General features: G+C 40.0%; 1 protein-coding gene across 6 annotated transcripts in view; it reads right to left on the bottom strand.

Moving 5' to 3' along the window:
• The window catches only part of diaph2 (diaphanous-related formin 2), a 426,654-nt gene that overhangs the window by 68,386 nt on the left and 335,892 nt on the right, over positions 1 to 22,376 (bottom strand). For all 6 annotated transcript variants that reach the window (XM_086021885.1, XM_086021876.1, XM_086021922.1 and 3 more), the window contains one exon: positions 19,635 to 19,770. In XM_086021885.1, the coding sequence (XP_085878011.1) occupies positions 19,635 to 19,770 (136 nt within the window). The remainder of the gene's footprint in view (positions 1 to 19,634; positions 19,771 to 22,376) is intronic.

Here is a 22,376-nt window from a genome sequence, read left to right as displayed (position 1 = left end):
CCCAGACTTGCCACTGTTCTTTGCAATAAAAAGGTATCAAGATCTTGAGGGGGTGTCTTTTATAACTGGTGGTTGTGCGACTGTTTGTTGCTTGGCAGAATTTGTGGACCATGATGGCAAACAGTGCTATGCTGTGAAGCATTATAACCCACTGCAACTAATGCTGAGTCGTCAAAGTTCCTGATATAAAAATGTCTCAACGCACCGATTGGGAGAGAGCTGTCCTATTTTAGTGGCGGTTGTAAGACTATATACGGATACGTACAGAAAGTCACACAGATGTTAAACTATTCTGCTGCCACTGAAAGATTATAAAAGCATGTGTATTTATATAGTACACTTTCACTTCGTAGTGTATTCCCTGCTGTGTTTTAAATACAAAACATAAAGAAAACTACCACCTGGTGGCCCGCTGAAAAAATCAGACTTCATTGCCAAAAAAAAAAAAAAAAAAAATTATCTTGATAGAGGCCTTTTACAAAAGTGGATGTGCACACATGTTATTGCATTACTAGAATTTGAGACTCACCCTCACATTGCCCCAAAGGCCGAAGTAAAACTTGGTACATTCAAGGGGTGCCCGCTTGCCCCGTTTGAATGGGAAATTTGCGGTTGATGGCACCATCCCCTTGGACTGAGAGCTAAATTGAATGACTGCTCCCCATTAATTATAAAATAAAAGAATGAGTCGCACTGTTCTCTGAGAGACGCCTGTCCTTTCTCAGTAAACTACCGGGAGGAGTAAAGTACATTTAAAGCTTAGCGACTAATACAGACAGGGGAGCCTCGAGACGAAAGCATCCACTGATCGTCACTGACAGATATTCTTTTTTGTGGCTAACGCAAGGGAGCTAAGTGCTCTTTATAAAGACTTAGTGTGGCGCCGCTCAATGCACTAGCCCTCTGTCACTGTTGGGTTAATGACACCAAAACCAGCCTTCAAATAAAAAAGAATCCCCCTATAGTGCAGCCAAAGCTGTGGTGTGGATTTGAGTAGAAAGTTGACATAGCTAAAGAGACAGGTAGGCGACACTTGAAGCGCTAGGCCACATGCGGCTCGGCACTCAACCGAGTTAAAAAGTAAGCGTTGGTTCTATATCTGGGTCATCTATCTTTACGCCCCGATACTAATGAGTCAGTGGGCAACCCTTTTCATCATTCCAGTCCGGAACAGGCATTATTTTAAGCTAGGATCATTAGGGTGACTTATAGTGGTGCCGGTGACTTCAATTCTTGCGCATACATGAGTGCTCCTGCTCAATAGTTATCTCATGTTTCTTTGCATATTGTTTTCTGCACCTTCCAAAATAAGTAGCCAGGTGCTGCACGACACATCCTTTGCAATTTAAGAGGGACACGGTAGTCAGATAAATTGTATGCAGAGAAAAACATTCACATACACGCACACACACACACGCTGAAAGCTACTCTATTAATTTAAGCAAATGTCATATTTTTACGTTATGAGCGAAAGCCTTGCGAGAAACCGTCCGACTTGCAATCATTCATGCAAAACAGGAGAGACAAAAACTAAAAATAGAAGCACTGCATGTCTATCGCAATTCTTTAAATTGCAAATCAGCGCTTGCACTAATTTTGCTCTCTCCGTCTACCTCACAGCCTTTTTCCCAAGGGCTGCTTTGAAACCGATGTATCTGTTTATCGGTGCGCTGTACTTAACAGCAATCCCGATTAAATCAAGTTTAATTACACCAGCTTTATCAGGCGAAAAAAAAAGGTCTGAGCCAAGTAAGTGCTTATCTCAAATTGCAGCACTACACCCAGATAGCAAGCTCAATGGTTCAAACTGAGGAAGCATGTGTTTGTCACTGTAGAACAATATAAAGAACAAATAACAGAATCTGCTCGCAGTATATTTGGCGGCTCATGCTTTGAAATGTAGGCTAGCAGCAGTGGTTCGCATGTCCGGCGGTGACAAATAAACATTTATCTATAACCACCTGGCACAGGAAACTTTTTGACAGCTCCTTCTCTGGTGCTTTTTTGTTGTCGACCAGACCACGACACCGCAAAGGGGCACCTGACACTTTGATCAATTTGTCCTACTTCTAGCCTAACTGTAGCACAATTCATCATTCGTAATGGCCGGGACTTCAGAGCCCTGGTAAGCTGAAGTTCAGGAGGAGCACTGCAGACACACACAAACTAAATGACTAAAATGGGAAACATACTCCCATGTCACCAAACGGTGCTCAATTAATGAGGTCCTGTTGGACTGCTGCTTAAAAGCAAGCAGGCAGAAGAAAATTAGCCTTCACAGTATGAACTTGTGAAAAAAACTCCATATAGACTCAAACTAAACCATGTAAACTCAACAAATACAACCCAAACTTTCTTTGGTACTTAGGCCAAACAATCAAACGAGGCCGTCTTTTAATTTCTGTTGATTATTGACTAACAGTAGTAGGATGACATAAAAACTACGAAGCCATTGTTGTCCCTGACAAAATGGATAAAACGTATCACGTTGGCAGTACATGGCGACTGTGTTTCCGGAGCTTCAAAATGCTAAATTGGAAAATGGACAATCTAATCTTACATTACTAAGTCTAGTCTTAGTTACATGCCACATTAAAATTCCAAAAAGCAGACTCACGCAGGAAGACTGTCAGGTGTGAAGTTACATTATCAACTACTGGCTTGGCAAGCATATGACATTTTTGTTGTTGTTGTTGTTTCTGCATGTAAACTGGCATCATTTTGACAGCACTGTCATCTGTATGTGAAATGCGAAATAATTGCAAACTTCCCTTGGTTGTTGTTGTCTAAACTTACATCCACAGAACTTAGTAGAAGAGGAGTGAAAGGACCATTAACAGTGTACTTGCATTGGGACCATGGCGGGGTAGTAATTTTTTTTTTTTTTTTTTTTTAATGGACTATACTCATCATATTCTCTCAAGGGGAAATTCAACTGACACTCCGAGGCACCATAGACTTTGTGTTGCACACACATGCTGGCATGCAAGGAGAGATTCACAGTGATAGCAAATTGAACCACTTGAGCTGGGGTAGTGGGAGCGATACAAAGGCACCTTAAAAGTATCCAGCAAGCAGACTAGCATCCCTCCCAACAGCGAGTTGCCATTTTTACATTTTTCTCTGTAGTGGGCCTCAAACCCGTGCCCTCTGACTCCAAAGACCAAGTCTATCCACACTGAACTTCTGCTGCTCAAGATCTACCAGATCCAACTTCAAAACACAATACTGCTATTCTGTCGCACATGACTGGTACAGTACCAACTAATGTGGCATTATTTTTCTTCAATTAATCAGATTGCCATTCTTGTTCCTAATTTCCCACGAATAAACATTACAGCAATCTGACCTCAAGTTTATCTACATGCACTGCTCATTATCCACAGCGATGGTTTTCCTGCAAAGGAATTATAGAAGGGCTAACCTTTGTGCCAAAAAGAGAACATACCTTTCCTCTACTTACAGGCAATTGTCTTTGTAATGGGTTGAGATGGGCTGAGACCCGAGACATTGACAAACCGTTCGAGTGGCGGAACACCTTGCGGCCACCTCAACAGACGTCCTTTAAGTGCAGTAATGATCCTATTAAAGTCGCTGGATTTTTGCTCTTGGACTTTGAGATACTTTTTTGTAGGGTTTAGAGTTAAATCTTTAAGAGCAGAATGAGAGCTTAAGGACAGTCAACCTGAGATATTCTTTGCACAAAATGTCTTCACCTTGATCACTCTGGCCACTTAGTCTTCCATACAGTATACTGTATTTGTAAACAACAAGACCAAATTATCTAAATAATCTAACTAGGGCAACTGCTCTAGTGAGATAAATAGGGTTGCACTAAAAATGTTATTCATTCACATTAATCAAAACATTTTTAAATAAATGCAGTGGATGCAATGCTGACTGTCACCTTATGAAAGGAAATTTTGTTTGTCACACGTTTCATGTTCAAAGGAAAATACTCCCAAGGACTGATGAGTAAAACAAGAGAAAAAGGGAGCAGAAACTGACAAAATGAACAAAAGGAATGGAAGGAAAAATGGAACCACAGTTTGCGCGGGCCTGGTGGTGGCTGAGTGTTTTATGGGGAGCAACTGGCGGAGCGAGCAAAGAAACAAGGTCGTAAAACAGCTTCTTCGATAGTCGACAGCTAGAGCTTCGTTGACATTTAATTATTTCCGATACATATGCTGCGGGAACAAGAACACCGAGCCTCGGCTTGGCTTGAAAACAGCACTAAGCATTTACTGTATCAATGACACGGACACGTTTGCACAAACTAAGCAAGTTGTAGTCCACTCAAGAACAGACTAACGGCGGCGTATGAATCAAGGTAAACAAAGTTGTGAGAACACTGGTATGAAAGCAGTGGCTCATACTTCATGTCAAGACCACTTAGAGGGGACACATTCTAATTCAATATGACATACTAGATGCATAATGTTTAAAACCGGGCCGAAATAAAAACACTTATTTTGACTGACACTATCAGAAAGATATGAATTGAACACTGAATATGCTGAGTCCTTGTAGCTGCATTGCATCATAAACATTTGTTTTATCACTTCGGCATTTATTGCAGTAATTGCACTGGTTGCTTTTGTGGTGGATCTAATTTGAGCATGTAAGTGTACCTAATGAATCTTATAAGTTTCCCAACACAAAGTTGACAAAACATGACACTGATTTTCATTCCCATGTATTTGATCATGCCCACTTTCTTACAGTAAAAAGTAAAAGGGATGACTTATGAAGCAGCATCAACAAAGCCTGTTCATAAATTCAATTTGCTACTTGTCACCTCCTGCATGTTGTTCTTGGAGGGAAAAAACCACACAAGTCGTACCAACTGAGAGCTCTATTTCTGATGGGTAAATCATAATAATAATTCTTCGGGGAAGAGCGAGGTGAGTAATTTCTAGAAATGTTTAAAGCTCCTGTCTGGTAGGCGTTTGTTTACAGCACATTATGATATCATGCTGTGTGCCGCCAAATGATAGCAGTGGTGCAAGGATCAATGCAGCATAAACATGGATATTAATGGACAACCACAATGTACCACACCAAATATCCACCAATTGTTTTCCATAAAAATGGATATGGAATATATTGTTCAGTAGCTGCAGAGAAAGTGGCACATGAGTCTCTGTCCAGGCTGTTCAGCAAAATATGGCCAGAAATGACAACAACAGGTATAAACATCAACATATGTACACTGGACAGTGAGTAACTTGAACAGTCCTTTTTCTCTCCATATGCATTAAGAAAGCATGGATTGCAAAGCATAAATGTCAGTTTTAAAGAATAAAAAAACAAGACTATGGCAGCCGCGCTCTTTTCTCGCTAAGAGCATCTTTATAGGCTTTTGTGGAGCACACTGCTGTTGTCACGCCACTGGAGGTGGCACAAACATGCAGCAAAGAATCAAATTGAAATTCCTGATTCAGAGCCTCTCAAACTCTGGAACAGCATTGTGCTACACAAAAGACAGAAAACAATGCACGGACTGAGCGAGTGCAAGCAATGTTATAGAGCAGAATATTGGCGAGATGTTGCACAATCCTGTGACAAGAGCAGTTAGCCAACTGAAACTAAGTCAAGCGTGTGGCTGCCATAGTCTTGTTTCTTTATGATCACACGCCATAGTCTTCTTTTATCATTCTTAAGTCATCAGAGCAAAGAAAGAATCACCGCATCCGGACTGTCAGACAAGAGGATCATTGTGCATAGGGGAGATGTTGATGATCCACTATCCTCTAAATAGCCTCATACTGCATCTAATTTGCTCTGTAATGAGATCTAATGAGGGGTTACAGGCCGTGTGCTTGATGAATTGAAACCACTGGCTAAGAGTTTAACTTCACCTCAGTCAACCTCCTTGTGCAGGGAGGGAAGGATGGAATAAATAGGAGAAGCGGAGGGGAGAGGAATACCCTTCTTTGTGCTTTTAATGTCTTTTTGGGTTGGTTTCTGTGTAATGTTTTTTAAGCACATTTGTGCCCATCTGTTCGCCCACAGAAAGTCACCTGTGCAATTAACCTAGACCATTAGCCGTGAAACAAAGGCCTCGCTGGGAGGAGGAGGGGTGCTTCCTTATGGCCAGGTGGAGAGGCTGTCATGATGCTTTCTTTTAAACTCGTCTCTAGCTCACTTTAAAGCACCAAACTTCAAGCTCGGTTGCCCAAACGCGTAACTGCGTAACTCGGCCTCCCCCCCTTCCAGTACCGCATTGCTGTCCAGTTCTTTTATTGTCTCCCTTTAAGCCCAGTCCTTCTCAGCAGCCTCTGCGACAGACACACACATGCACACCCACTCCAGCACACATCATTACAGGCAACACAAGTGCCCAAAGGACAGCAGTCATGCACTTGTTTGATGTGTCTTCTTTTTACCTCTCTCTAAACCATTTTCCCCCATTTCCCCCGCAGTCAAAGCAGTGAAACCCTACAAAAGCTTTGACACAACAACTTGAGAAACTTTTTCAAACAGGTCTGTAATGTGCACCTTCATTTCCAGTCCAGATTTGTCATCGTTTTCTGAGGCTGAAGTTCAAGCATAGCATCCATTTTTAAGCTATTTCACCACATTTGATGGGCTACATTATATACTGACATAAATGTACATGTGAATTTATAGGAGTGTTGTAGCTCAGTCAGAGAAAATGGGCGCGGCGGGGGGTTATGCCAGTTTGGCTTCACATTGAGAACCAATATCATTACATCACCGATACGCGGTCCAAATGTCACCATATGTGTCCCTGTTTACAAATCAGCACATGACTACATTTCCCTGGCTTCATTCTGTAAAATGCTGGTAGAATGTTCGCGCCCGGGACCTGTGGTCACTTTCCCAGCCACTGATGTAATAGGAGACTTCCCTCCAGTGCAGTAAAGAGTAGCTGCTAGTCTGACAAGACAAACTGCTTGGGAACAGGAAATGGATAGAATAATACGCCATAAAAGAAGAAGAGTAAAATAAATATGCTTCATGTACGAATAGATGTGCTTTATGAACAACTCAGTCAGACAAATGTTTGCTGTGGAATACTTCAAACTTCATGCAAAGTTCGAGCACTTTTCATAGCACTTAGCTTGATTGAAATGACCTGGAGAGCTGCAATGTAAATGCATTTTAATGTATTTGAAATTCAAACATTACCAAGTTTTCTAAGTATCTGTGGGGCTTCTCTGCATGTTTGCAAATATGAAGGGGAAAGTTGTAAAAAGGAATGAAAGACTAACTTTAGCCTAAATTTGAATAGTTTTACTGATGCAACCCCACTTGTGTCACCTCCCACAACCCTACACTCTAAAGGGTGACGGAGGTGGGGGGGAATAATGTCGCCTCTACTCTGGCCCTGCCATGAGGTCTTGCAAAGCACCAAGATCAGAGTGGGAAAGGGGGCCGGAAGGTGGGAATGTCTGGGAGATGTGGGAGGTAGGTGGAAGCTGAAATATATTGTTTGACGTGCACCAGGTAACAAGAGAACGACTGGTCAATTTGTGCCCAAAGCAGACCAGTAAGAACACCCCCCGCAAAAAAAAAAAAAAAAAAAAAAAAACAGGGAGAGGCACAGAGAGAAGTTGGATGTCGACATGGGAGAGATGAAAGTGGATTAGCCGCCGCGGCGATTTGCATTCCGTGGTGGAACGAAAGCCCATGCGATGCCCCGAATAGCTGGATGCATGAATAAGTAAACAAACAAAAACCAAAATAAACCCTCCATCTGGATGGATGCTGCCAGGTCCCTAGTGGGAAACAGTAGGGGAGGCTGGAAGGCGGTAAAGTTGGAGGGGTTGGGGGGGCAGAAATGCATGCAATGTCGCAACCAACACACTCTCCTGCCTCCACTATCAGTCATTTTCTCGCCCCTGAGTGTCCATATTGCTATTTCCATCCATATTTCCATGTGCTTTCAGATAGTTCTGCCCAGTAACACCACAGGCACACATGGAAAGGCTATGACAGCTGTTCGTTTGACATACTTTCTGGGGTCGCCGTGTCAGGACGCCCAGCTGTGTCGAATCCACAACCGCACATTTTCCAAAGGTGAAATTTAGTTTAATTTTATTCTGGGATTGCACAAGCCAATGATCAGTCTTCTAATGTTTAGTCTTAAATGTAGTAGTTTTGTCCAAAAGCGTATCTTCTTTGTTGTTGTAAAGATAAACAGAGGTGGATTTGGGTTTTTAAGACTGAGATTAAAATTAAGTCTACATTTATGTATTTCACCTGAACATTTTGGGGGGGGTTGGAGGATCACAGTGAAAATACACAACCAAATTGCAATAAAGTGGACATTGGCTGAGGGAAAAAAAGTCAATTCAAATTACTTAACGGGGAACTTGCTTGATAAAGTTCTAAATCCAAGATGTGCAAGGTGCAGCTTTCTAACTGAAAGTAAATACTTTTTTAATAGTCATTTTTCATTATGTTGCTTCAAATCATGTGTCAATTTTGAGAGAATAAATCGTGAGGGTTTCAGACAAATTGGATATATTCAAATAACTTGTTTGTTTTGCTGCCTGTTTATGGATTACACAAAAACTGCTCAAGCAATTTTGTGGGGCCACGACTAAAGATGTTTGGAGTGGATATGACAAAGGTGTTCAAAAACGTTGAAACGTTTAACAGATTTTCTTTTGTTTTTCGGGTTCCAAATGACAGCATGCGCAAGGTATCAATGATTCTCTTCACTTTTGGTGATACAGTAGTTCAACATTTGGCTCATTCTGTGTTATCTTTTGATGCTGCTTCTCTATTGAGTGTCCTTCTAGTTTCTGTCGTGTTTTATTCTCTCTGCACAGTCACCAAAATGATTTTTTTTTTATTTGTCTTCAGGGCAAGCTACAATACCCTCATGATAAATACATACTCACTCTTCCGAGAATTCCTGCAAACACAACAGTACAAAAGTATTCCCTTAAAAGTGTCACAGTACTATGTTGCTCAGGCCTGTTGAAAATGTGCAGACCATTTTTTATTAAACCTGTATTACATTTTATGATGCCGTTGTTCCTATGGACAGGACAGGTAGGGAATTACTCGAGCCACTCAGGTTATTTAGATGAAAGAGACGTCTAAGCTTATTAGACACGTGTTAAGTCTGGCTCTTATCTCCAGGGCAGCATTCAGAATGAGTGGCACATTTGGATAGTGAATGCCGACTTCTGGAATAGGGATCGAGATAACATCTGAACTAAAGTCCACACGTGTTGTTTGCATCTGCAAAAGGCGGTGATGTCTCTGAAAGCTAAACAGATTTGACAATGAATTCTGCTGAAAGTAATTAAGTTTGATTGACTGGAAAGTGACTGGTGGGATCCACGTGGGTGGAGAAATGATTAGACACTTGATCCACCCATAAATTATTGATATTCAAAGGCGCCTTTCAGCAAGAGGGAGCACACTTATGAAAGCATTTTTGGAAGTGGGAATTGTATGTAGAGTACAATAAATGATACATCAACAGAAAAACGTATGCAATACTTGATTGCATAAAAAACCCTACTTTTAGAAAAAAAATAGAGCTCGGTTTTTATTGACGTTATCAGAGTATTGATTTAACAATGTAATTCTTATAGTGATTGTTGGAATAGAACGGCACTGCATCAAACTGAGAACTGTTACTAATGCCGTGTCCATAAAACCTCCAGTGTTGTAATGTTTGTCCACATTTGAACTGTGTTTTAAGGCATTTAGATTCTCTAGGAAGCCCTGAAATATGACCACTTTTGAGGCTTTCAATAAGGGGTGGGCAATATATATCATCATCGATATTATCAACAATGTTGCTTTTAAGATATGCAATTATTCACTATGGAGTACTTATACCGCGACGAAAAGGAAATACGAATGAGACCGGTGTGAGCCGCAAAAGGAGGAAGTGATGAAATCTTCATTCGGCAAATCAGTGTGCATAGAAATTACATACTTGTATTCCAAGGTGACGTGGCACAAATCAATGTATATCCAATCTTTTTTTTCATATTGATTGCTACAATAAACACCTTTTCTCATTTGGATTGCTCTAGTAGTTGGCAGTGGTACACCAACCTGCGGGCCGCAGCCTAGTGGTTGGGGACCCCTGCAAGGAAGTACAGTAATTGGTGTCAAAGAAGTACATTGAAATTATTCATGAAAGTTGCGGGGATTCTTTGCAGCATAAGCAAAATCAAATGAAATATAAGCCATTTATTTAAAAGGGTAATGTAAAATGAGCTTAAATCACTGTTACTGCTTTCAGATCATAGTGCGTGGGATATTTATATCTCTTAAAACAAGAATATTAGAAACTATAAAAAAAAAAAAAAAAAAAAATCAGTGGTCTTCAATTACTCACAGTTTTTCAGAGTTTATTGCAGGGCTTGGTCACCACATTACTGAATATGAATTGTTATGGTAGCCTTTGAGTGACTATCCATTTATCCGTTTTCTATGATATTTGTCCTCTTAAGGGTTACAGGTGAGCTGGAGCCTTTCCCAGTCGACTTTGGGCAAGAGGTGGGCTACACCTTGGACATATGAGGGAAGAAACAGTTAAACATCCTTTTGGTTCAGGAGCATCTTTACTTGACTGAAATGTAGTCACTCATTGCCAAGCTAAGGCAGCACAATAAAAGAGGCAAGCCGTGACCTCATGTCTCGACAAGCTATCCGCGGCGTTACCCTCGTTTGCCGCATCTGTGTCGCGGTGGAGACACAATGCAAACTTGCAGAGCGCGCACTTGCCTGTCAACACTTGCCTATGATCAGCTAGCATGGCTGAGGCAGTGACACAGGTGCACACTCCTTCCTGCCTACCCACAGCTGTCAGTGTGGCACAAAGCCATCAATCTCAGACCCTCCACCTCTGTCACGGCTGACAGGAAGCCGTCAGCCACGAGCAATCAGTCAGCTGCATATGCATTTTGGTTTGGCATGGCAAACGGAAAACACAATGAAATGTGGAAAAAATATAAATTTGCTCCAATGCTCCAGGACACTAAATATAAAAAGATAGGCAACTGTCACAATCTTGAGTCTAAAGAAAAGTGAATGTAGGGATAACAGAAGGCAAAGTGATGACACACGCATGCAGGCAAATTTATATATATATATATATATATATATATATATATATATATAAATATATATATATATATAAATATAAAATATATATATATATATATATATATATATATATATATATATATATATATATATATATATATACACACGCACACACACACACACACACACACCCACGCACACACACACACACACACACACACACACACACACACACATTAAATTCGGCTGTGCAAAGTGTGCAAATTATTTAGGATTTCTCCAATGAGCCGTCAAGCAACTGCGCTAACTGAGTTAATTTGTTTTAGTGCGTTATGAAATTTAAATTAATCTCCATAGTTAATGCTTTAATTTTGACAGCCCTGATATATATATATATATATATATATATATATATATATATATATATATATATATATATATATATATATATATATATATATATATATATATATATATATATATAACAAAAACCTGCCAGCCCGTGAATAGCGAAACTGTAATTAAATGCATTGGGGAAATTGGGCACAACAAATAGAATTTTCTTTCACAATTTGGAACCTTACCAAGATTTAAAAAAAAATAAACTTAAAATAAACATCCAATGTTCCCCATTAAAAACGGCTTTGCCCCCACAAAAACAAAATCACCCAGAAAAAACAACAAACATTTTTTTTATATATTGAAAATATTTAGAAAACATAAAAATATGTGACTAGGTGAAGCCCAGGCGCTGAACCGTGAGTATGCGGCGGTCCACTGTAGTAGAGTAGGGTAAACATGTTTATAACCTCCACCCCCGAAAAAATATATTTTTTGAAGTGTATTCATTTATTTATTTATTTAAAATGAATCAGGGGCCACTCGGACTGTGTGCCACATGCGACCCGCCAGTTGCCCATCCTTGGTCACGACAAAGCCAGACCAAGTGTAGTTCAAGAAATGCCTTTTTTTATGAGGAACCTTGCATGTATGCATGCAAGCACATACAAGTTGATCCTCAAAGTGCGAAAGGTTGACAAGCAGGATGCATAAATAGGAGCATCATTGTCAACATGCCAACTGCTCTTGGCAGAGACTCACAGTCAGACCTCAATCGATGGGCCTCGCTGAATTAAAATATGGCGATCACTGGTAGGGGTAAAATACGCTTTTGGATGGATAAAAAGGACACACAAGATTATAATCATGTGTGGGAAAATGGGACCATGGAAAAATAAACTTCCACTGAAAAGTTTCTGGTGCTCTTTGAAGAAGTTGTGGAATTATCTGAATTTGGATGTGGTAATAGATTATGTGATGAAACACAACAACTTCCAGCTGTCATGTGATCAAAGATAAAAACATTGAACATTATTCCATCCCAAAGTTTTATCACAAACACCTTGGCAGAGGCATCATAATATGCCCACCAAACAATCCTGACTGGTGCCTGCAAGCTGTTGCTAACCAATTATTTGGGTGAGCACGCATTCAAATAGTAATGATTATTGTAGAAAAAAAAGAAATCTTTTTCTGTGGAGTCTTTGTGTTTCTTTTGGTGGTGATTATACAATTTAAAAGAATGCACAGTGGTGTCTTGACTTACGAGTGACCCGTATATTTGAAGCTATACGTTGTTGCGACAAGTGTAGACAGACTATAACAGTGCTCAGAGGCATATATTCTTCATCCTCTGTGAAAAACTGTTGGTGTTACCATTCTGCATCCTACTGAGTCAGTCATGTCTGTACTTTACTGCCCCCTGGTGACCAAGACACACACACCAAAAGGAGCACCATATGCGACTTCAACAGATTAAAGGCATTTCCATTCTGTTCAATAGAGAAAGAGGATTTGAAATACGTATTGTATGTTTGAAGTTACAAAGTCAAGGCACAACTGCATAGTCAAATAGTGTTTATTTGGCCAATCAGATATTGGGAACCTATACACAATTGATCATAATGTTCCACCAACAATGATTGACAAAAACTAAAAAGCTTCACAATTTACATTCACCCATCCATATATAATACTCATTTCAAATTTGGTATGGATTAATCTATCAAACGTTCCATAATAGAGCCCCTGATGTTTGTGTAACCATATTTTTATTTTTACCTGTTAAGAGAGGGCTGTTTCTCTGTCAAATGGTTCCCAAAACTTATTTTTCCTCTCTTTGGTTGTTTGTTTATTCCTCTGCGCCTCATGCCAAGCTGCATTGCAGTCAAAAGTGTTTCTGGCTCTGCGGCGCTGTTCAAAGCTTAGTGGTTTCGACTGAGGTACAAAGTTGACACGCGGGTGCAGACACTCGCCCCAGACGGGGGCTCTGACCTCGCCGATGTTCGCCAAGCGTGCAGCCTAAAGGGCCTGCTGCTTCTCACAAGAGGCCTTAAGAAAAGACGGCCCAGTGGCTTGACCCCGCTCAGGCTTTTGACACATGCTCTCTGTGACACTCTGTCATATGTTGCTGCACAAAATAAAACATAAACAAGAAAAAAAAAAAATGTTTTTTTTTTTTTAGCGCCCCTCAAAATTCTTATGTGACTGGGTTTCTTCAGCAGTTATTTAAATGCAAGTGATGTGATCAAGTAAATGTTGAGCATCTGGTCAGTTCAAGAGAACGTGGAAATCCACTTAGTTGGAATAAAAACAAATGGGATGACTGGGTAATGGCTACATAAGCAATTTCCAACATTAGGATGTGTCATCATTTACAGGGGAAACCCGTTTAGCACCACTCTTGTATCATCTATCAGTTATGCTTGGTGAAAAAATAAAAATGTGTATGTATTTGTATGTATGCAGCACACACATGACTTATTATCATATTACTTCAGCTGGGAAATAAGCAAAAGTGTTGTTTATTCTTTCTGAAAAGCATCTCCCTTCCCCCAATCAAAAGCTTACCATAAGGCAAAATGAAATAAGACCTCATTAATTATGCAATTCATTAATCAGTCACAAGTGAAGAGGATTTGGTTGCAATTTGTGAAATGGCATAAAATCTATCCCTTCTAAAAAAACACACTTAAAATGGCATTAAACACAGTTGGATGATCAATTGAAAGGTTTCCAAGCAATACGATTTAATCAAAGCAAACCAACGGAAAGTGTATTAAATCTAATTATATAGTGGGCAGATGCCATCTGCTCATGTGACTGGATTTCTAAACACTTTTTTAGTGTAAGTAATGCCCCTAGATATTGTTCACCCACTGGATGACGATACACATTTGAGGTTCCATCCGATTGTTGAAAATCAGAAATACGCGATACGCTTTTTGTATGGGCCATTATCATAATGCCCATATTTTGTCGATACATTGTGCAGCCAAGGGCTGCTTGAGGCTAAAATCAATCAATTAGGTTAGATTTCAATCAATTTTCATTATGTTTATATTTTTCATCACTTAGATATTGATGTGCTTTGAGGCCTTTTGAATGTCATTGGACAGATTCATACAATCACTAAGACACTATATTGTGCTATTTGATTAAAAATAATAATTTGTTACTGTTATTTTTCACTTAACCCATTAAGGCCGGGAGAGTGTATACGTCATTTTCTTTTTATTATTGGATTATCTAAAATCACGTAGACAGGAAATCCATCAGAATATGCAGGTGACGGTGTCGTAAACCCGCGGATGATGTTCCGGAATTGTTTCTATCTGCTTCAGGAGTTGAGGTATTAATTATTTTGGAGATGTTGAATTTCTGTGAAAACTTTTCAAGGGTAATTCCAAAGACGACCTCAGGTTTTGGGGAGCTGTTGAGCCGGGCGCTTTAGGCCTTAATGGGTTAATGAGAAAAGATGAAAAAAGTTTTGTCATTAAAAAAAAAAAAAAAATCAAGGAAGCTATAACTCCAGATTTGCTATTTTTTTGCATGCAATACATCAGGAAAATCTTAGAGATCTCTATTCAATGTTTAGTTGTTGCTTTTCTGAAACTCAAATTATTTTCATTTTGCATTAGACGGCAACAATACGCTGGTGTTATGCATAAAATTTATGGTGCTTTACATTTAGTCCCAACCAATTGTTGTAGGCCTTCACAAATTGAGCTGTTCACTTGCAGGATTAACCTAATGAGGCACCGATGGACAATTTATTGGCAGTGATCTCAAAAGGAGCATAGGGGAGTAAAAAAAAAAACCACAAAACGGCAAAAAGAAACCAGAAAAAGTAATATATAGTTTCTAAAGTTCAAGTTGTGAGTAAAAAAATGCCTCACTGCTGTTTGACCTCCATATTTTGTATTGCTAATGAACAAAGAGACTGTCCTTGTCTAATTACCTTTCACATGCAGGCATACTATGGAAGAAAAACATGAACTATTCAAGATTCCACAAAGAATGACAGCCTGGCACCTCAAATTTAAAATTGTGTATACTGTATCCGCAGTGCCAAGGTCACAATGATCAGGACACCGCAACAAGGTACCTTTTTTTTTCCTCTGGAGTGGAGGACAATCCTCGCATCGCTATCTCCTGCAGGCGACGTTGCTCATGTCATCCTTATGTTTTATTCATGTGAGTCATATTATGGCATTCACAAAGTCAGATCAAAATCTGCTCTGGCAGAAATATTTAATATTATAGCTGCTTCTCTACCCTTCTCCATCTGGTTAGCCCGAATGAGAAAAGAGCGTTCTGCAGACTCCTTCACACACATCCGTGTTGGATTATTAAAAGTGAAGCTTTCAAAGAGGTCACTGCTCAGGGAAAAAAAAAAAGAAACAGTGTTGCATGCATCAATTATCTTGGAGGATTTGTGGCATACTGAAGACTGTCTTGTCACACTTCCCCATATGGCTGTGAGGTCATTGGCTGGAAGCTGACATTTAGTAGCTAGTGAATTGTGGAAATCCCCCCAAAAAGGACAAAAGACCAGAATGACTGCTCGCAAAGGGCCTTCGGGCTTGAAATTCCCTCTCAATGTCATTGGCAGAGCTCGACACAAGCATCCCGCTCTGCTGCTCTTATTTTTCATGTCGGAGCAACTCATGCTGATCAATACGCAGTTTACTGGCATTGCTTCGGGCTGGGGTGCAGCGGTGGGATAAAGGAGTAATTGCAATAAGTCACCATATATACAGCCCACTTGTGCAATCCTAGACGGGAATGCTCTTTCAGCATCACAATCGCGTTGCATGACACTACCGAAACACAAAGTAACACTCAAAATTCAAAAAGAAACATCTGATGCCCCCTATTGGCCAAAGTCAAACTGCATTGTGTCTTGAAGATTGGCGTTAGTTACGTGCTGACTGGACAGGTAGTAAAAAAAATTGTGGCAAACAAATACCTAAGCACCAGATGTAACTAATATTTTGGTCAACCATGTTTCGCAATTAGTTTTACAAATATGTGTATGGACAATGTAATGATATTTGGACAATACACAAAGGATTCAAATATGCAATGACTGCCCTACCGTTTTGGCAAACACAATGCATGGTTGCAGAAAACATGAATGTATAGCAGCGCACATCCTTTATAGTGATGTTCAGGTGCCTTCTTGGCAAACTGGTGCATCAGAGACACAAGATTTGTCCATGCATGTTAACACACGTGTTGCGGCTTCAAACCTTTAGATCATTAGATGTGTGGCGCGTGTGGACTGTATCTAGGACAGTGACAATTGATTCCAACACAAAGACACATGGGCAGTAAACCTCACCCTTTAAATACTATCAAAAGCTGCCAAACATGAGGACATCGTATATATAGAACAGCATGCTGGGACAAAGCCAACTTACATGGCTATTCTGCTTCGGATGTGGTTAGTTAGAGCTTGGTGATATGGCAATATAATATATATCGCGGAGACAAAATTGTTAAAAGTTTTTATCGTGCCACTTCTCTCCTATTCACTGTATCTACATTTCCTATGCAGGATTGTGGCAATGGTGAATGATGGATGCAATTTGATTTGCTGGAGAAAAACTTTGACTTTTAATACCAGTTTCACACACTGCCAGCAGGTGGCTTAAAGAACAACGAATCGGGGAAGTGATAAACCATCGCACAAGACAAACCTCCGGTGCATAAAGACATCCAAAACGTCAGGAAAATTTATAAATAATGAGGTGGGTGAACACACATAATGAATACTAAAACAATCGGAAATAATTAACAACTAACAAGAATAAACCCTTAATTATTAAAAATCATTTCCAAAAAAAGGGCTCGCCAAGGCATGCTGGGAATTTCAGTGTCAACTGCTTTCAACTACAGTGTGCACTCGATAAGTGATAAAAAAACAATAAGAAACAATTTTTACAAAAGAAGCAATGCTGCTACAACATTTACATCTTCTGGTTTTATTCTGCGACGTCATCTTTGTGGTGTTTGTTTGATGGCAGCAAGCTTAATTTAGCGACATTGCACTGTTTTACGTTTATTAACACGTGCGGGTTTGACAATAGAGGACGAAGAAGGCAATATAGCGGTGCCTGGAATAAAAGTTGCATCTTCATCTCAACAGCGAGAGGCAGGGTCCTATGCGGGCCGAGAGGCCTTTCTACCGAAAAGAGGGAGTGCATCTTTGGTCTGGTTAAATCTTTGTTTCAAGATGTCCGACGCGGAGCAGAAAACGGTCTTATGCAAATGATATCACACAAAGGTTCCCTTCCCCAATTCAAACACAACAAGCCTCTTCTATCTCCTAGAGTAAAAACATGAAAAAGACCACATGTACTGTGAATTTTTAAAATGTTTTTTGAAAGAACCAGCTGGGGCAAAACGTCAAAAGAAAAAACAAAGTCATCCGAAAATACAGGAGTCTTTTGCGAGAGCCACTTTGTATGATTGAAACTCACTTTTAATCATTTGTTTTGCTAGTTGTGTTTGCACTACAAGGCTGGAGATGTCTGCAACTTGAAACAGAATGAAGATGTTTGTTTTTATTTGGATACCTCTGCAATGTTTGCACCGTACTGTTGATCTACTGCTCCGGCTGCACTCCAAGGCTACATATTTCAGAAACGTACAACAGAATGCTTGTGTTTGCGTTCATACCACTGCCACTTTTGTGCAATATTGTTCAGCGCTGTTGATCTTTTGCTCTGGTTGTACTACAGAAGACAGATATCAGAAACTTCAAACCGTGCACTTTGAAAGTTGATTTTCATTGCATTTATTTTATTTTACTGAAAATGTCTGAAACATTATTTTTATGACTCTTGTTTAGATTGATGCCTATATTTGTGCAAAAATATCTAGGCTACTGCGCCTTTTGTGTTTTACATTTGATAATTATATGTAGCAGCACTACTGGATATATTTTTTTGTGTTCCATACATCTACAAAATAAAGAGAGAAAAGTTAAGCAATCATTGTATGTTGTATTTTTTTTTAAATAAAGGGTGACACAAAAAATGGGAACTTTTTTAACAATCCAAAAAAACCAAGAGTTAATAGAATAACTGAAACTATGTATATCATGGTAATTTAAAAAAATGTCCTGTATAGTGATAGAATATTTTTTTCATATCACCCAGCACCAGATGCAGTATATGTACCATAGAAGTTGTTCACCAAAACAGTCAGAATTCAATGTCAGCTCAATGAAACGGTTCATTCACCCTTTTAAATGACTTTGAATCTATAAAGAAAAAAATGTCATAACTTGATCAACATTTTGATCAACATCAACAAGTGATACTGATTTTGGCCCATGTTGAGATGAAACTGATCAACCTGTGATGTGTGCTCAGAACTTTGACGGCCATCAGTATTTCATGGTGTGAAATTATGGAACAAGAGAGGCCTTTTAAACAATGTGTTAATTGGTCGAGTAATGTCAATGTTTTAGCATTTGTGGTGACCCTGTGCTTGCCTGAAAGGCTTTGGGACAAATGGTTAAAACAAGCAACATGCTCATTGTTTAACTTCGGTATGCCACTCCTACAAAGCTATAAACCAATATGTGCTTATTGAGTGAACATGTAAAAAGATACATCCGCTTTTTATGTCACGGCCCATTCATAACCCCCGCCCCCCCAAAAAAAAAATGTTTCTTTGTGTTTTCAATAGAAACTAAGCAACATAATCACAAAAAAATCTGTCTCATGGCAGACTTCTTTGTAAAACACATCGATTTTAGTGAGATATTTAAAGCTAATCAAATATATTGGTTAACTCATTCACTGCCAAGGACATATTTTTTTTTGTCTTTTCACAGTGCAGCCATTCAATCCCAGGAATTTATTTCCATATTTTTTTCAAATCTTTTCAAACGTTGGGGTAAAAGAGGGTCTGAAAATGTCTGGCAGTGAATGAGTTAAGAGGCTTGGACAGTGTCCGGCACCAAGTAATAGCACACCACAGAAGATTTTGTTCTTTTTTTGCCTTCCTGCAGTCATTGGTTTAAAAGAAGTAGAATCTGCAAAGGATCTCGGAAGAAGGGCCAAAGTCCATCTGTCAATTACGAAAACAGAGGTGTAATCCCAATATGACCCATATCACGATATCACTTCTAAAGCAAGACTCCACACAAGCACCCATCCGCACCCCCTTCGCTCCGCTCCCAAACTCTCTGCATGCCCCGCCGGTGTCTTTGTGGAGAAGTGACGCACCTTTGTTCATGTCAATCAGCTTCTTCTTCTTCTGCTGGCGCTCCTGCTTCTCGCGCTCGGCTTTTTCCTTCGCCAGCTTGGCTCTCTTGATCTTCTCCTCCATCTCTCTCTTCTTGTGGTTCTCCTTCATGGCTTCCTGATGAGGCAACACACACGCGCACACAGACACACACAGATGAATTTCGACTTCTGCCACCGCTCTTTGAGTGTCGTTTTCAGAAGCAGCAACTTGCCATCAGCGAAGAATTTGTATTCCGAGAAGGGTTGAAGATAAGCAGCCGGAATAAACAATAAATCATTTCAAGTGTATGAGCACTTTTGGGGGAGAGAAATACAAGGTTATAATCCATAAGGCCTCTGCTCTACTTTACATATTTTCCAAGATGGAGGAGCGCTCATACACTGGCAATAATAAATGAAAAACATTACAGTTTTGAAGGCATATCAATGTCACTGCATCAATTAATGAAAACACAAGCCACGTATTTTTTGTTTTCTACAGATTTCTAGTGGATGATGTCTAGTCAAATTCAGATTTTAACTGAATATGCTCCCCTAACTTTGGCCTGAAAATATTTTTGAATAGAAAGGTAAGTAAGTTACGCTAGTAAGTAACTCAATACAGTGTATACAAATTCTTCACACACCTGTTCAACACAATTGAATTGCATTTATCATCTTTTCGAGGGGAAATGAAAACAAATGAGTGAGATAATGTGGTTGCATAAATCTGCACACCCCAACTAGCAAGTTGCTGTATTCAGAATTAACCAATCACTTTTCAACTCATGTTAAATGGGAGTCGCCACACACCTGGCACCAACTTAAGTGCCTTTGCTTGACCCCACCTGAATTGTACTGTATATGTTCTCGTCGGCTTTTCTTTCTTTTGTTGTCTTTTGAGCAGAAGCCTGAAACTTTTGTGGTAACACCGACTGCTACTTTGAACTGTTTATGATTCCCTCCACCTTGTATAAGGCCCCAAGTCTAACTGAAGAAAAACAACCCCAAAGCATGATGCTGCCGAAAGCATGCTTCGATGCAGGTATGATGTTTTTTTGGTGATGAGCAGTGTTTGGCTTGCGCCAAACAAATGTGCTATCGCAAAATGCAAATGTTCGAGCTTGGTTTCATCGGGTTACAACAAAAGCTCCTGAAAACATCAGAAAAAATGCTATGATCTAATGAAACACACACAGTGCTTGACAAAATACTAAAATACTACCATACATTTACAAAACAACATTGACATTTTACAATTAGTAAAAAACAACAATAAAAACCGCAATTTCACACTTTTTGTTTTTATTTTCGTGTGAGGCACATGACAAGGCAGTAAGCATATGCCTGTGACCTAACAAGAAAATAAAATGACATCAAATCTACCATCTATGGAGGAGCCTGACCATTGAGGGCTTTTTAAATGACAATTGAGAAAGATTAAAAAATTAGATGTAACACATCAGTGGCACAAATCCTCTTGGAATTTCATTTACCATTGAAGTTAATTGTGAGTGTTTTTCTTGGCATATTAACAGTGGCAATTAGGGATGCTCCGATCGATCACATGCATTGTAAGTTGATTGGACTGTCTAAATTGCCCCTAGGTGTGATTGTGAGTGCGGATGTTTGTCTCTGTGTGCCCTGCGATTGGCTGGCAACCAATTCAGGATATCCCCCGCCTACTGTCCGAAGACAGCTGGGATAGGCTCCAGCACGCCCTGTGACCCTTGTGAGGATAAGCGGTATCGATAATGGATGGTGGATGGATTAATCCACCTTGAAACATGAGGCATAAAGTGGACATTTATAGCAATCGTAGTAATTCAGCCACGGCTCAGATAGATTCATTTTTTACGCGCGGTTAAGACGCGACGTCATCGTTAGTGATGTCTCCATGAAATGAGATATTAAAGCCTCGCCTCATAATTTCCCCCAAATACTGTATTTATTTCTACCTGCTACCTAATCGCTTGTGTGTATAAATGCCCCAACGAGCTGGACCACAATTACTTCCTCAAACAAAACGTCGGGTGTGACGTCGTCTCTTCTTCTGCGCATGCGGGGCACTTTGACGACGCATGTGTTCAAACAGCAGACAAGACCGAGGTCGCATTTTTAATGTAATATGAAAGCTTACACAAACAAATTGGATTTTTTCAAAAAAGCTGAATTGAGCATTAAGACCTGCGGCGTGAACCTAGCCTTACTCTTGTAATTACCCAGATGCGTGTACTGTACTTACTTCCATTGCGAGCCCTGGGGTTGGTTTTGTCATATTGTATGATTATTTGGGTCCAACAGACGACAAGTCTGCAAGCATTCAACAAGTTAATTATTTTCCACACTTCTCCTCCTTCACACTTACCGGCCTTCAAAATAAAAGCATGCCAGCAAACCACTACACAGCAGTTTTGCTACGGCGTATTTCCGGAAGTAGGAAAACGCATGATGTGCCAGTATCATACTTGAGTGCTGCGCGCAGCTTGAATATACTTCCGGACACAAGTTGTTTTGAAAAATGCCTTTCACCGTGTAGGCTGAGATTAAATTTGGCTGCCTCGCGAACCCGTCACACGTATGAGGGACGATTGGTGGGCCGGACTAAAATCCACTTCTGTCCATGCTTAATTTTTTTTTTTAATTGTCACCCTCCCACCCCTCCGCCCCAAAAATGGGCATCCGGCCGGGCCGGAGGGTCCGACCGGTCCGGCCCAGGGACGGACTGCCCAGCTCTGGTGA

This window comes from Filicampus tigris, chromosome 2 (assembly GCF_054856515.1).
Source record: "Filicampus tigris isolate MCC_2025a chromosome 2, RoL_Ftig_1.0, whole genome shotgun sequence".
In the NCBI taxonomy this organism is placed as follows: Eukaryota; Metazoa; Chordata; class Actinopteri; order Syngnathiformes; family Syngnathidae; genus Filicampus; species Filicampus tigris.
Note: the sequence above shows the minus strand (reverse complement) of the source record. Positions and strands in the feature narration are given on the sequence as shown.